Here is a 17184-nt window from a genome sequence, read left to right as displayed (position 1 = left end):
TTAGGTTAGAGGTCCCATCCCTACGACTATGACATTGTAACCATTTCAAACAATGTTTACCTTGAGTCTTAGTTTCCTCATCATTTTTTTTAAGTGGTCCCAAACAATAGAAAGGGGTCTATTAGACTTTTTTTTACCTGACTGGCCAGATTGTGCTGCTGTTGCCAAAGAAGGAGCATCACTTGAAGCTGGATTGGTAGTTGTTTCCCTCCCCTTGTTGATTCTTCTGGTGTAGATCCAACGACACTTGGTGGAGTAGGAATGCTCCCAACTTTAGACCCACTTGCATTGTTAGTAAGCCCTTGTTTATCAGCCATTCTAATTTTCCAACACAATCCTACAAATAAATAAACCATATCACTATATTAGTTTACAGACAATAGACCCTCAGTGCCATATGACTGCAATTAAATAAACCATCTTAATTTTCAAACAATTAAACCATATAAACCATATATCACTATATCAATTTACATATCAGATTATGAAGGAATACGAGTAGCCGCTCAACAATCTATGTTGTGCATCATTGGGCAATCTATGAACTATAAATTAGGGTTCTAACTACAAGATTTTCATCATTCAAACATAGCTTCAAGTAACTGGTCAGAGAACAATATATGCGTCAAAATTTAGGTACGGATTTCATTTTTCTTTTGAAAATTTCAACAATCTAAAAACATAATAAAGTAGCAAAAATTTAACACACAGAAATATCACAAATAAGAAAACACCTGAACAGATAAAAATTTTAGCGAAAATATGCAGAGAGCCAGAGAATGAAGAATATGATTTAGATTTTAGCAGCGGAAACAGATTAGGGTTTAAGGGATTTACAGCTTTGCATGTGCGCTATATATAGTGGGAACCAGATCTTTGCAGGGAAGAAGAGGAATGAGAGAGATCCTTCACGTTCAAGGAGAGCAATGCGGGAACCAGATCGGTTCCAAGTTCTGGGAGATCGTGTGCGAGGAGCACGGCATAGATCCAACTGGTAGGTTCGTTGGAAACACCGATATGCAGAGAGCGCGTCAATATGTACTACAACGTGGTAGAGCCGGTTAGAGAGGAGAGGGAGAGCCTGAGAGAGGTGAGGAGAGTCTGAGAGTATGAGTGAGAGTCTGAGAGAGGTGAGGAGAATCTGAGAGTATGAGTGAGAGTCTGAGACTGAGAGGAGAGTCCAAAGTCCAGAAAGTGAGAATCTAAGAGAGGTGAGGAGCACCGTAAGGTAACATTAGGGATTTAGGGTTAGGTCAGAATAACATTAGCTATTTATATGATGTGCGGATCTTTCGGATCTGCAGATCGGATTCGCGGGTATCACTTCCAAATCCACGATCCGATCCTACCACAGTGCGGATCAGATAATATCCACGAAATTCGGATCGGATGCGGATAATTACTGCAGGTATGCGGATATTATCCGATCCTTGTGCAGCCCTATCTAGCCATGCAAGAGAGAACACGATACCTCAAAGTCTTTCCTCTCCGCCACCTCAATATATCAAATCCACTAAAATCTTCCGCCACTTCATCTTCCAAATACCTATCCATTTCATTTTTCTTCAACTCACTTAATTTTATCCTTTGAGTTTGCTTCCACTTGCTCATAGGATCTTCAACCGTAACATCTCCTTCATCAAGCTCAACCAATATCTTAGTAGGCTTCAACCAATTTTGAGTGCAAATTAACGCCTCTATAGTGGTGGGTCTCAAACAACTGCGATAAGGGTCAAGGACACGACCTCCTGTGCTAAAAACTAACTCAGATGCCACAGTAGAAACAGGAATGGCTAATATATCTCTAGCCATGCAAGAGAGAATACGATACCTCAAAGTCTTTCCTCTCCGCCACCTCAATATATCAAATCCACTAAAATCTTCCGCCACTTCATCTTCCAAATACCTATCCATTTCATTTTTCTTCAACTCACTTAATTTTATCCTCTGAGTTTGCTTCCACTTGCTCATAGGATCTTCAACCGTAATACTATCATTCTCACTCATCTCTACACTTGGATTTGGTGTAGTATCCAAAGAAATGATAGCATCTTGAGTGTCTTCAGGGGGTCGCAGATTCCATATGCTATATTGCTCAAACAATTTAGCAATGATATCCTTCAATTTTCTAAAGATCCTTGAAGATTTCTCACCTTGACCATACATCTCAGATAAAGTAAACTGAATATATTCCAATTTATACCGCGGATCAAGAAAAACAGCAACAAGAAATAGATAGTTCAGAGATGGCTTGTTCGCTGAACTCAAAGGAGTAGAAGTATAAGAATGATCAGAATCATCCCAATACTTATCAAATTTAGCCTTCATCATTGATGCCATTCCATTCAACACCAAATCATCACTCGTAATCCATTTATTCAAAGTGCATAAAATCTTACACAATACATGAAAAAAAGTATTTGAAGTGACATTCAAAGAACTAGAGAATGAAAGCGTTGCATGATAGAAAATTTGTAAAAAAATGTATAAAGATACGAGCTCTACTCCAATCTTCATCACAAGGAGGCCCCCCATCATCTTCAAGGTATCTCTCAAAATGAGCATCTTCCCTAGCAAGACAAGCAAATGCCTTTTCAAATTTTTTGGCCACTTCCAACATCATATAAGTAGAATTCCACCTCGTCGGCACATCAAGAATAATCATTTGTCGACTCGTAATGTTTGCCTCATGTGCACCCCTCCTAAAGGTTGCTAACCTAGACGGAGATGACTTCACAAACTTACAAGAAGTTCTAATCCTAGCAATAGATGACTGTAGATCTTTCAAACCATCACAAACAATCAAATTTAAAATATGGGCAGCACATCTCAAATGAACGAATTCCCCACCCAACATAGTACAACCATTTCATTCTCGCATGATTTTAACCAAAGTATTCACAGCAACAAAGTTTGCACTGGCATTATCCACAGTTACAGTACAAAGTTTTCGAATACCCCAATCTTTTAAATATTTCTCTAAAATTTTTCCTATGGTAACACCAGTATGATCAGCAATCAAATTAAAAGACAAGATCTTCTTATTCAATGCCCACCCATCATCAATATAATGAGCTGTTACACACATATAGTTCATGTTTTGAACAGACGTCTAAGTATCAGTAGTTAAAGACACCATCTGATGATTCAGCTCCAAAAGGGACTTAAGTTTGGTTTTTTCCTCTACATACAACTGCATACAATCCCTAGCAACTGTTATACAACTCGGAATCTTAAATTGAGGTTGTAATTCACCACAAAAACCTTTAAAACCTGTATTTTTCACAAACCTAAATGGAAGCTCATGAATTATCACCATCTTACAAAGTCCAAGCCTACACCGATCTTGATTAAAGTCTACTGCCTTTAATTTTGTGGTTCCTCTAAATTAGAATTTGTGAACACGAGTTTTCTATTTTTTATCAACATGATTTTTCGGGTTCTTCACACAAGTTCCAATATGTTTTTTTTAGGTTAGAGGTCCCATCCCTACGACTATGACATTGTAACCATTTCAAACAATGTTTACATTGAGCCTTAGTTTTCTCATCATTTTTTTTAAGTGGTCCCAAACAATAGACGAGGGTCTATTAGACTTTTTTTTACCTGACTGGCCAGATTGTGCTGTTGTCGCCAAAGAAGAAGCATCACTTAAAGCTGGATTGGTATTTGTTTCTCCTCCCTTTGTTGATTCTTCTGGTGTAGATCCAACGACACTTGGTGGAGTAGGAATGCTCCCAACTTCAGACCCACTTGCATTGTTAGTAAGTCCTTGTTTATCAGCCATTCTAATTTTCCAACACAATCCTACAAATAAATAAACCATATCACTATATCAGTTTACAGACAACAGACCCTCAGTGCCATATGACTGCAATTAAATAAACCATCTTAATTTTCAAACAATTAAACCATATAAACCATATATCACTATATCAGTTTACAGATCAGATTATGAAGGAATACGAGTAGCCGCTCAACAATCTATGTTGTGCATCATTGGGCAATCTATGAACTATAAATTAGGGTTCTAACTACAAGATTTTCATCATTCAAACATAGCTTCAAGTAACTGGTCAGAGAACAATGTATGCGTCAAAATTTAGGTACGGATTTCATTTTTCTTTTGAAAATTTCAACAATCTGAAAACATAATAAAGTAGCAAAAATTTAACACACAGAAATATCACAAATAAGAAAACACCTGAACAGATAAAAATTTTAGCGAAAATGTGCAGAGAGCCAGAGAATGAAGAATATGATTTAGATTTTAACAGCGGAAACAGATTAGGGTTTGAGGGATTTACAGCTTTGCATGTGCGCTATATATAGTGGGAACTAGATCTTTGCAGGGAAAAAGAAGAATGAGAGAGATCCTTCACGTTCAAGGAGAGCAATGCGGGAACAAGATCGGTTCCAAGTTCTGGGAGGTCGTGTGCGAGGAGCACGGCATAGATCCAACTTGTAGGTACGTTGAAAACACCGATCTGCAGCAAGAGCGTGTCAATGTGTACTACAACGAGGTAGAGCCGGTCATAGAGGAGAGGGAGAGCCTGAGAGAGGTGAGGAGAGTCTGAGAGTCTGAGACTAAGAGGAGAGTCCAGAGTCCAGAGAGTGAGAGTTTGAGAGAGGTGAGGAGCGCCGTAAGGTAACATTAGGGATTTCGGGTTAGGTCAGAATAACATTAGCTATTTATATGATGTGCGGATCTTTCGGATCTGCGAATCGGATCTGCGGGTATCACTTCCAAATTCGCGATCTAATCCTACCACAGTGCGGATCGGATAATATTCGCAAAATTCGGATCGGATGCGGATAATTACCGCGGATATGTGGATATTATCCGATTCATGTGCAGCTCTATTCAAATTTAAAAAGACGTGCTTTTTTTTTTAGACGTGTCCGGTTTGAAAAACCAACCGAAACCAATCCTAAGCCCATAAACAATGATCCCGCAGCCCACTATCTACTCTAACCCCAATTGAAATTATATTCCCTCCACTGTAGCTAGTAATAAGGCAATTGGATTTAAAGGATGAGCTTCTTAGGTATAATTTTAATAATCTCTTCTTAATATTCATTTTTTTTGGTCAAGCTCTTCTTAATATTCATAAGGATATAGTTACTGATTAATGGCACAAGGCCCAAATTGGCTGAAATTATGGGCCCAAATGTAAATTAAACGAAATAGTCAAAATATATACATAATTCATTTCAAAAACCCAAAAAGTATAACTAAAGTAGTGAACTACGAGGGATTTCTAGTTTGCACACTTTACAAAAAATTCTTTTTTTTTTTTACTTTAATATTTGATTATATAAACATTCAAAATAAAGAGGTTCGCCAACTAACTTGGACTGGTCGAATAATAAGTTTATTTGTCTACTTAAGAAAGTATCATGGCTCGAATTTTATTTTGTATATACTGTAATTTACTGACCAGCGATAGACTTTTAGATAAAATTTAGACCTATAACAAATTAATGCTTGATCTATCAAATTGAAAAATATCGTAAAAAAAAAAAAAACTTGACCGGTTGTTGACAGCAGGCGATGGCAGACGATTGACTTTTTGTCGGCAGCAGTTAACCGGTGGTACATGCAACAGAACCTTCTAATTACTACAAATATGAAGTATGAATACGAAATCGCCAACATTTAGGGGTGAGCACGGATCGGTTTGGTTTGAGTTCAAGGTAAAATTAGAACCGAACCAATTAAAATGTAATTGGTTTGGTTTGGTTTGGATTTGTTTTTTTTGTGTATGTACCCGAACCAAATCAAACCGATTAAGAACGGATTGGTTCAGTTCGGGTAATTGGGTACCCGATGACTTTGAAATTCATAAAAAATTTCAAATTTTTATCTTAAAAATTCAGCAAATACAATAAACATGTAACATCAATAGAAATAATCCAAACATGTTAAACACCAAATACATTAAAAATTAAACACATTAAAATCCAAACATATTAAACACTAAACACATTAAAATCCAAACATATTAAATACCAAACATATTAGAAGCTAAATACAAAAGTGTAACAGAAATATATATTTTTTATTTAATTAATATATGATCAGGTTCACGGGTTGGTTCGGGTTCCGCACCACCAGAACCGATATCCGAACCAATCACTAGAAATAGTCATTGATTTGGTTCGAGTTGGACCCGATTACCCGTTGGTTCCAGAACCAATTTAATTGGTTTGGTTCGTATTCAGACGGGTCGGACGGATAATCAGGTACCCGCTACCCGTGCTCACCCCTACCAACACTACCGTGGGATCGTCATCTTCTATGGCACAACACCATTCCTCAAGGCTCAAATCCTTTCTTTCGTTTTTTTTTTTTTTTTTGGTTCAAATTATATCCCAAATTCTATACGTGAATGCTTGTATATGGGTTTTTTTTTTTGGGCTTAGCTTTCGACTATTTGGGCTACATTGTTGTTTTCTTTCCAAGATTTTGTATCTGACCCTAAAAAATTTGCAGTCAATAAATATTTTGAAATATTAAAAAAATATGTATTTGTATTTACTCTTTTAAAAAGTTTGAGGAGTTTTTAAAAACAGTTATAAATATATTTTAAAAATTAACTTGTATTTATTCAAATTCTTTTTAATTTGTTGAAGGTTTTTTATTCTCCTAATTATAGATACCAAAAATATAAAAGAATTTTGATGATCAATAATAATGTCTTGCTAATAAAATATTATATTTTTAAAACAAAAATATTTAAAGTTTCATACATTAAAAAAAAAATTAAAATTTTCTTATTTATAATATTAAAATCCATTTTCACTGTAGAGAGGAAATAAAGACTATATCCATATGTCAGGATTTTTCTAAGTTACCCCACCAATAATAAATCACATGTCTTTCTCTTATGAGTTGTCTCTTTCCATCTTTACTCTTCATCCACACATACATACCTCTCCCCTAGCTTGAAGCACCGAGTGAAAAATAAATAAATAAATTAAAGTATTTAATAAAAAATAAGAGAGGAAGAAAGAAGAAAAGAAACAGAAGCTACTTCAGTTTTTTCCTAACATGGAAAATTGGCTCTCTCATTTGGTAATTATTTTCTTCTTATTATTATAATAATAATTACCATTATAGTTATGCTAGTTCTAAATGCTATTATTATTTTTGTTAAAATTAATTTGCATTTTTTGTTCTAATTTTTTTGTGGAAGGAAATAAGTGGTGGTGGGAGTGGCTCAAGCAGTGTATCATTTGAAGAGATTTTAAGCTTCAATGGTGGTGATCATAGCTCCAATAATAAGGATAATAATATTATTATTATTGGTGATGAGGCTAATAAACAAGAGAAGAAGAACTCCAAAAGGGGTAGTTTAGGGAATAACAATAATAATAAGAGAACAACAAAGAAGGCAAGAAATTCAATAGAGGCATTGGATCATATAATGTCTGAGAGGAAAAGGAGACAACAAATGGCTGAGAAGTTCATAGCACTTGCAGCTGCTATTCCTGGCTTGAAGAAGGTAAGTAGTATTTTTTTTTTTTTCACTTAAAATCTCGATTTAACTCTTAAAATTTGATAGTATTACGATTTTAAAGGAGTTAATCGATTTTATAAATTATTATAAACATTTATTTTTATAATTATCCATACAAAAATGCTATATAATCAATAATTTATCAGTCTTTAATAAATTTTTGAATTTTAAATATTAATGATATTATGTGATGATAAAAATGTTAAAATTTATTATATTAAAAAATAGAGAAAATCCTAAACAGCTTTGACAATTATTTTGAAAGACAACGAGACTTTTAAAAAAAGGATTTGGATCTTCTAAAGTTTGAATTTTACTTTAGAGAGTAAAGTGTGATTTTTTACCTTTGAATAATTTCTCTTTTATATTTATTCTTGGTCCCACCTATAAAATCAATGGTGAGAGATCACACTTTACTCTCTAAAATAAAATCCAAATTTTAGAGATCCAAATCCTAAAAAAAAATATCCAATCCGGCTCTTGAACTTTACTTTTATGGGACTGATTAGCTCTTGTATCAGTGTTTTTGTTTTTTTGTTTTTTTACACAGAAACTAATCAGTCCCATAAAAATAAAGCTCAGAAGTCGAATTGGATATTTTTTTGTTAAGGGTCTCGTAGTCCTTTCGAGGTAATTGTCAAGGACGGATTCGATATTCACTCTAAAAAATATATATTATATTGTTATTATTGTGATTTGAATAAACAATAAATATCACTAATTTACAATTTTAATTAAATAGATTAAAAATATATTTTAATCTTGTAAGAGAGAAAAAATATATATTTTGAAGAAGAAAACAATGACATTTTTTCTCTATATATATTTATTCTATATAGATAGACAAGGCATCTATACTTCAAGAAGCAATAAATTATGTGAAAGAACTTCAAGAACGCATAGCACTGCTTGAGAAAGAGAGCAACAACAAAGAACAATTGATTGTGAAAAAATCACAATTTTGTTGTTCTTCTCTGCCGTGTGACAAAAACAATAATGACAACAACATTGGTGGTAATGAAATGGTGCTACCAGAAGTGGAAGCTAGATTGTTAGAAAAGGAAGTACTAATTAGAATCCATTGTGAGAAACGAAATGGAATCATGTTGGAGCTCTTGGCATTTTTGGAAAATAATAATCTCTCTCTGGCTTGTAGCAGCTTCTTGCCATTTGGAAACTCTACTCTCAATGTTATCATCATTGCTCTGGTATGGTAATAAATAATTATTTTAGTTTTTAATAAATTTTAATTATGAAATTAATTTTTTAATATTTTATTTAATTAAATTAATTAATTAATTTTACATCAAATTCTTCTATTAAAAATTAACAAGTTTTCTATTAAAAATTAACAAGTTCAGGTTAGTTTGAATTAGTTTTTGAAAAAATATTTATTTTTTTATTTTTTTTTAAATTAACTGAAAAAAATTATTTTACATTTGAATGGATTTTTTTAAAAAAAAATTAAATATTAAAAATGTCTTTTATTTTTGTTTTTTTAATAAAAATACTTTTTTTAAAAGACGAATCCAAATAGATTTTAAATTGAATAAAAATATTTTATTTAAAAAAAAATTTCTCTAAAAAAGTCAATCTAAGTTTTTTTTTTTAAGTCTTCAAGTAAATTTGTTCATATAGACTAATTTAGTAATTAAAATTGGTTAGAAATGAAAGTGTCCAACTAAATATTTTCTAAGAATTGATTTGAAATATTACTTAAAATTAAATTTATTAATTTGACTCAAATAAGATTAATTCCATTATGAAAATGATATTATTTAGATTAGGGCTGGCAATTCATATCCTATTTGCGGGTATCCAACGTGGTCTAACTTGTTTGGGTAGGGTAGACTACCCTACCGCTACGGGTAGGGTAGGGTACGGGTTTAGGGTGTACCCTACCCTACTCTACCCGCACCTCATATGTAATACATACTTTATAAAAATTAGGTATATAGTGAAGGAATTGAGAGTTGAACCAACAACCTCCTTTATGTAATGACTTATAATAAATGAACAACCACTAAAACTAGTTAGTTAATTTAGTAATTTAGAATTTTTTATGTTATTAATATGTATAAAATTCGAAATGATTGAATTTTATATTTACTTTGAAAAAAAATTTGATATTTCTGCGAGTATGGTAAGGTAGGATGGGTTTAGAATTTTAGGATGCGGGTAGGGTTAGGGTTGAGAGATTCTCAACCCGCGGGTAGGGTTAGGATAGGGTCCAAACCCTATCCTATCCTACCCATTGTCAGCCCTAATCTAGATGCTTTATTTATTATAAACTTAATATATTGCAAGTCATTTGAGTTAGATAATCGAGTATGTTGTAAGTTGTTGTGAATTTTATTGCAGATGAACGAGGAATTCAACTTAACATTGAACGATCTGGTGAAGACGTTGAGGGAGTATCTTTTGAAGTTTATGAGATGCAATAATAATAATGGTGGTCCATGCTAGTGTATCAATAATCAAACCAATTTTCTTCTAAAACTGTCTTTTATTATCGCCTTGTTTGAGAAACTAGCTAGTAATTGTCAATTTTAAAAATGAGGGGAAGGATTTTATAATCTTTCTCGAATATATATTGCTTTTGTTACACAAACAAAAAAATATAAAATTCTAGGCTTAACTATTGATTTCTGATCTCTAATTTGCAGTTTAAGATAAACATAATTTTTATTTAAAGAAAAATAAATCATAAATCAGAACCTCACTCGAATGGATAAATTATTAGATATAAAATCATTTATCTTATCTCTTTCTGTCTATTTAAACTTTAAGAATGAGTAATTTTATAATATAATATCAGAATTCTGTATCTAAAATGTTTAGAGTTCGATCTTTGGTGAATCTAAAAAAAAAATAGTATAATGCAAATAAAAAAAAAGAATTCCTATGCAAAAAAAAAAAAACAAATCCAAAAAAGACTCTTACTTAAGAGAACGTATTAGAGATATAATTATTTATATTACCTCTTTCTATTAACTTAAACTTTTAAAATAAATGATTTTATGATATATATATATCTTTATATATAACATCAATCTTTATCAAGTCTTCTAATAAAATAAAAAGAATGCTAGAGAACTCGTAAAATTTATTATTTTTGGCTAGTAATAATTAATTATTAATGTTTAAAAATATGAAATAAAAGTATATGGTTGGATTAAAAGAATTTGACTAATAGTTAAAAGTACTAACAAAAAACAATAAATTTTGTTTGCTCTTAAATTTTTTTCATAAGATAAATATTGTGCCATAATTTTTAAAAAATACAAAATTACAAAATAAAACTAATTATTTATTCTTCCAATATGTAAAAAGTTTTTCTTTCTCATAAATTAGTGTTTGGCTAAGTCCTGATCCTTTGATACCAATTTCTTCAATCACTTGAGTACCCAAATCAAACGAAACCAATTCATCATCATTCTTTCTTAATAATATATGACCCTTACTCCCAATTCCCATGACACCCTCAATAGAACTTAAGGGTCTAAAGATGAATAATTTGGCCCATGATTCATTTACACCAACTTCACCTAAAATTGATATATCAAATTAGTTTATATTGACTAAGACAAGTTGTACCGTCCAAGAACTTGTAAACGTGGTGGCACAAATCTAGACACATTAATATTTAACCCCTCTCATAATATTAACCAATAACTAACCAAGATAACCCTACTTGTTGGTGGAGATAAAATGTGTTTTTTGTTGGTGATATAGACAGGGATGGCAACACTATCTAAATTCGTGGTTAATCACTTTGCCCCTATTTGTTTGGGACGAAAAACTACTCATTCTGTATCGAAGTGGATTCTTAGGGATGGATTTAGGTTGAACCCTTCTTTACTTATTTCGGTATATATAATATATATAAAATAATTAATAATATTTATCATATTTATTTTTTTAATTTATATTATATATGTAATGATAATTATATATATTTTAAAATTTAATTTTATTATTAAATTTTAATAATTATAGAAATAGATAAATACCTATAAAAATGAATTAGTGTTTAACTTTTTACTATACACAAGTAAAAACAGAATAAGTTCAATACGAATTATTGTAGGATAAAACTGGGTTGGATAGGCAAAAATCTACCCCATTACCACCGGTAGATATGGGTGATGGGTGGCTGTTCCTTCTTTTCCTCTCTTGCTCACCCAAATTAGAACAGAATAAAAGGTGTTTTGTGTTAGCCCTATTGGAGGGAACATTGAGAAAGAAGAGGTTGGGCCACCATGGCCCAAGTCAGTGCCCAAATGGATGAAGGACTTTGTTAGCAAGTAATACCTGTATAGCTTGATAAAAAAAAATAGACTGTCCAAAAAAAAAAAATAGCACTTGCATAGTAAATTAATTTAGATTAGTCAAATAGTTAACTCATTTGAATTCTTGTTTATGTTATAGGCAAGTGATTAATTTAGATTCGTGATAAATTAATCTTTGACCTGTCACCTGTCGAGTTGTGGGATATTCTGAACCACCAAAAAAATAAGAATCATCAATCTGCTTCTCATCACCACCCACTAACTAACTTCAGGTGATAAAATGGAAATGGACCCATTTTTTGTTGATTCAAAACTTCTATATCTATCATAAATAAAGTATCATGTAAGATACATGTGAATGCTGCATAGAAAAAAAAGAAAAATCATATCATCGAGGTTTTGGGGGTAAGTTTATATGATATAAAAGAAATTGCTTCATTTATTGCAATATATGTTAACAGATAGCAATAATTGTAATTGGTTTGTAGCACATGTTGTGCAACATATTTATAATAAGATTAATATAAAATATATAGTTACTAAATAAACATTTAGTTTACGTAACATATATTTGATTGTCTTATACAAAAAAAAAATATTTAGCAAGTTTTGAAGATATTCTTTTCATTTTATTAGTATTCAGATTGAATGTATCTAATTCAATTCGAAAAATTAACTCATAACAAAAAAAATATCTCGTATTTATAAATTATTTAAAAATTTTATTCTTCGAAAAATATAAAACTTATAATAATCATATCGGTTTTTTTAGATATTTCATCTGATTCGTTAACATAATAATTTAGATATATCTATAGATCGAAATCTAAATCAATTAACATGTGAGATTAGCTAGAAATTAGGCTAACATGTATACTACCCATGAATTTTTACATATTCGTAACTATTTAGCTACGAACATAATAATTTTATAAATACAAATAATTTTATTAGTTACAGATATGTTATTCAATATCATTGCTATTGTCTTATATACTCTTTTTAATCTGAGCGTTAGAATGTCTTTGTAGGACCATCACTGTTCCTTAAAAAATTGACGTATATTTTGTTTCATTCGAAAATAGACGAATTCAAACACTAAATAAAACGAACTATATCTTAAAACCAGTTATGTAAGTAGGAATATCATCCAACTCTCAAAGTGCTTACAATCAATAATCGTTATCAAATCATTCCTTTGGCATTGCCACTAAAATAATAAGATAATGATCATTCCTATCCAAGTACTCCTATAGACAAGAATCATCAACACCAAGTTATTCTATTCGAATTTTGCTCCTTTTCTATCAATAATCTCCAATCAACTCTCCTAAAAACACAATTTATTTGCATTTTCGCGAGTTGAATCTCTAGTGGTCCAGTGCTTTGTAGGAGGTTCATCAGCATGCATGTTTCTTTCAAATTTTTGTCTCCAAACCGTGTTATTCCTTTGTCTTTTGTCCATCTTAAAATATTGAATTTAATTTTAATATATTATTAAAAAAATTATTTTACATATACATCTAATTATATAATATTATTTTTAAAAAAATAATTACATTTTATATTAGTTATATAAATAGTTATCTAAAAAATAGATACAATTAAATAATTATGTAAAATATTTTACAGTGTTAATACATTAAAATTAAATTCCATCTTATAATTATGTAGAGTTTTTTCTTTTTTCTTTTTTTTTTTTCAGAAGTCCTCATCGGATTTTGGTCGAAGTTGATCTTTGTATGGACACCTCATTTTATATTAAACATGTGAAAAATAAGGTTCAAACAACCTAAACAGTTACCACTCGTATTACGTTTTACGATTTTTTATCATATAAAGTTTATTGCTAATTGATTGCAGTAATAGGAACACGTTATAAACTGAAGACAAAATGGACACTATCGATGGAATTTTCTTTAATTTGTTGATAGAATGGAAAACACTATCGATGACTCCAGAAAAACCACCTTAGATATATTTTCGACCACATAACCATTGTAAATAATAAACATATAGATAAGTAAATAATAACGAATAAAAAGCATCATATATAAAAATCATGCTTTATATTGTATATCAAAGATGTTTTATATTTGATAATCTTGCTTTATATTTTCAAAGTTTGTGTTGGCTAACCTGTAGCTAGGGTTATAAATAAGTATGATGGGGTCTACAATTTGGGTTGGTCGAGTGGTCAACTCACTCGTCCGCTTAAACAAGTATTAGGGGTTTGAATTCCGTCTTGTGCATACAGCAATCTATTGACCAGCGGCAGACCCTTAAATGAACTCCGATTCGCGACAAATTAGTCCTTGACCTGTCGGGTTGGGAAATACCGTGGACAACCAAAAATAAAATAAATTCAAATTTAAGTTATTATAAAAGTCTAAATATATTAAAGACTAAAATCTGATTTATTAATTATATTAGTTTTATTGACTAGTTAGATTTATCTGGACCCAACCTAAATCTTTTAAAATATAAATAATAAATATATAAATAATTTATTATCATTAATAAAGTTATTAGATATTTTAAATTTATTATATTTTAGTATAAATATTATTGTATATTTTAAATATCTTTTAAATTTATTATATTTAAAATATACTTATGAATATATAATTCATGTTTAATAAGTTTGATCTATACATACTAATTATTGGATTTGAACTCATGACTACCATTATTTGAATCCATGACTACCGTTATATAAAAGTAATACTCTAACCGCTTAGTTAAGTGGGTTATTTTTTATAAAATATAAAAAAAACGAGAATATCCAATAAATAACCTACTAAATTAAGTTTTTTTATATTTATTATTCATGCATTTTTACCTAATAAATTAAGTTTTTAAAAACTAATTTTATGATATTTTATAAAAATTACATGTAAATAATCTACTAATCAAAGTCTAAAAAAAGGCTATTACATGAAATTTCTTAGTATATAACAAAGATTCTATATGTAAAAGGTCATATTTTGAAAAGAAATCATTCATCAATGTGAAAAGCAATTTTTTTTTCTGTTTTTTATGTTTTTATTTCTTTAAGAAAGTGATTCGTAGGAACGGTGACATCTAAAATTTGATAGCAATAAGGAAAACGCCAGCTAGAAAGTTATTTTCGTTTTTAGCATAGTGTCATCATATGTTCTTCATTGCTTTTTATCTTAAAGAGTTATTAGAGCCTTTCATATTATCGCGAATTATCCCCTTAAAAAATGGAAAGAAAAATAAAAGTGCATATTAAAAATAAATTAATAAATTATAAATTATTATTTCTTAAAAATGCTTTTTTAAGTAAAATAACATCTGTTTTTTTTAGTGAATACTATATCCGCCTTCTGACAATTATCTCGAAAGGACAACGAGGCCCTCAAGAAAAAAAAACACCAAATTCGGTCCCTGATATATTCTTTTTGGACTGATTAGCCCATGTGCAAAAAAAAATAATATTGATATTTTTTGGCACAGGGGCCTCGTTGTCCTTTCGAGGTAATTGTCAGGGGTCGAATTGAAATTTTTTTTTTGTTAAAAGCCTCGTTATCTTTCGAGGTAATTGTCAGGGGTTATTTTAGGTTTTTCTTTTTTTTAGTAAAAAATTGGAGAAAAAGATAATATATTCATAGACTAACTATTTAGTTATATAATTTTAAAGAAAATTATAAATATTACACTGGGTTAAATTACATAATAAATAAAAAATAGCCGTGCGTAATAAATTAAACGTCATTGACCTATTGGTTTATGACATCATAAAAAACACTGCTAGTTTTTTAGTTTTAACTTTTAACTATCTAAAACGACATCACTTTAAAAACAAAACAAGAATAAAACGACACATATCATCGTCAAATTGTCATGGATTTTGTCATTTTTAATAAAATAGTTTACAAAAATAATAATTGGTAATAAAATTACTTCCTTGTCACAACTCACCACACATCAGCTTGAGGTGGTAGATAACTGGATATCTTGATCATTTTGTCTTTTATTATTTACACTCAATGATATCTTCTTACTTTAATTTATGTGATAATTGTAATTTACTCCATTATAACATAATATTAGAATTTTATATTTAAAAAATAGTGAAAACTCAGGTGCAGTCGACTTTACGTGAAGTTGATACTTGAGAGCTGTTAGATGATTTGATTGATTGGACTAAATTTTCATCTAACGGCTTTGAGGTATCAACTTCACGTGAAATCGACTTTACCTGAGTTTTTACCTTAAAAAATTTAAAATTCAATCTTTAATAAATTCTAAAAAAATAGCATAAAATAAGAAAAGTCTATAAAAAACTAAACAAATCTAAAAAAAACTCTTATTTAAAAAATATTAAAAATATAATTATTTATCTTGTCTCATCTTATTAATTTTAACTTTTAAAAAAAATAATTTCATGACATTCTCATTTTTTCTAATTTTTGCTTTTGATGATTATACGGAGAGGGGCTATTGGGCTTATAGTCAATAAATAAAACTTTATAACTTAAAAAATATCCATTGTGTGTGTCTATATATATATATATATATATATAAAAGTTACAATAAAATAGAAATGAGTGGTTATAGGTATTTATTAATATGTTTGTCCTCACTCTATTTTAAAAATTCTTTTTATAATTTAATAATATTTAAAATAAAATTATTTATATTTTGATAACTAATTTTTCTCAAATTTTGGTAAAATTAAAACAGCTCGACTAGTATAGAAATTAAATATTAAACTTAAGACATGAGAAGTAGAAGTCTTTTTTTCATTAATATATATAAAATAACATTAAGTATAAATAATATTAAGAATAAGTTTAGATTGTATAGTTTAATTATTAAATAAAAGAAGGACATTTTGGAAAATTAAGTTAAACTACAGTCTAAAAGAGTGGCACTACTAAAAAGTGGAATGGCAATATCAATTTTTCACAAATTTTTAAATTGGTGGAGTTCGGCCGCTTTAATAAACAAAACAATCTGTGGCGGTTTTAAACTGACAGAAGATGTAACGAAAAATTTATAATATAATCATTTAGCCAACATCTATAATAGAACTCAATAAAATCAGAAAAATGTTTGATGATTAATATTGATTATTATATTTATTTATCCTCTCTTATTTATTTTTTAAAGGATATAACTAGAAAAATAAAACTAATTATATTAATTTATTAAATGAAATTGTGTTTATAAAAAATAATTTTTCAAAGATAAATACTTAATTAAGAACGGAGAAAGTGGTATTAGAATTTGAGAGCATACAAAAAATTTAGGGTAAGTTACTGTATTAAATCAAAAATATTTTAATATTATATAGATCTCTTGAAATATAAATGGTTATCTAAATGTCTTAATTTTTATCT

The 17184-nt window shown here is 29.8% G+C and overlaps 1 protein-coding gene across 1 annotated transcript; it reads left to right on the top strand.

Moving 5' to 3' along the window:
* The first annotated feature begins 6856 nt into the window (after positions 1-6856).
* On the top strand, positions 6857-10172 carry LOC112779771 (transcription factor bHLH25). Its single transcript, XM_025824111.3, has 4 exons — positions 6857-7078; positions 7200-7508; positions 8363-8731; positions 9885-10172. The coding sequence occupies exons 1-4, from the start codon at positions 7055-7057 to the stop codon at positions 9987-9989; spliced, it is 807 nt and encodes a 268-aa protein (XP_025679896.1). The 5' UTR covers positions 6857-7054; the 3' UTR covers positions 9990-10172.
* Positions 10173-17184: the final 7012 nt, after the last annotated feature.

This window comes from Arachis hypogaea, chromosome 19 (genome assembly GCF_003086295.3).
Source record: "Arachis hypogaea cultivar Tifrunner chromosome 19, arahy.Tifrunner.gnm2.J5K5, whole genome shotgun sequence".
NCBI classification, from domain to species: Eukaryota; Viridiplantae; Streptophyta; class Magnoliopsida; order Fabales; family Fabaceae; genus Arachis; species Arachis hypogaea.
This window is presented reverse-complemented; position numbering and strand designations above follow the sequence as displayed.

Excerpts from the sequence above, each read along its gene's own strand:
- LOC112779771 (XM_025824111.3), top strand. The coding sequence starts at position 7,055 with ATGGAAAATTGGCTCTCTCATTTG. Across the intron at positions 7,079-7,199 it reads AAAATTGGCTCTCTCATTTG|GAAATAAGTGGTGGTGGGAG; the intron begins GTAATTATTTTC and ends TTTTTGTGGAAG. Across the intron at positions 7,509-8,362 it reads CTATTCCTGGCTTGAAGAAG|ATAGACAAGGCATCTATACT; the intron begins GTAAGTAGTATT and ends TATTCTATATAG.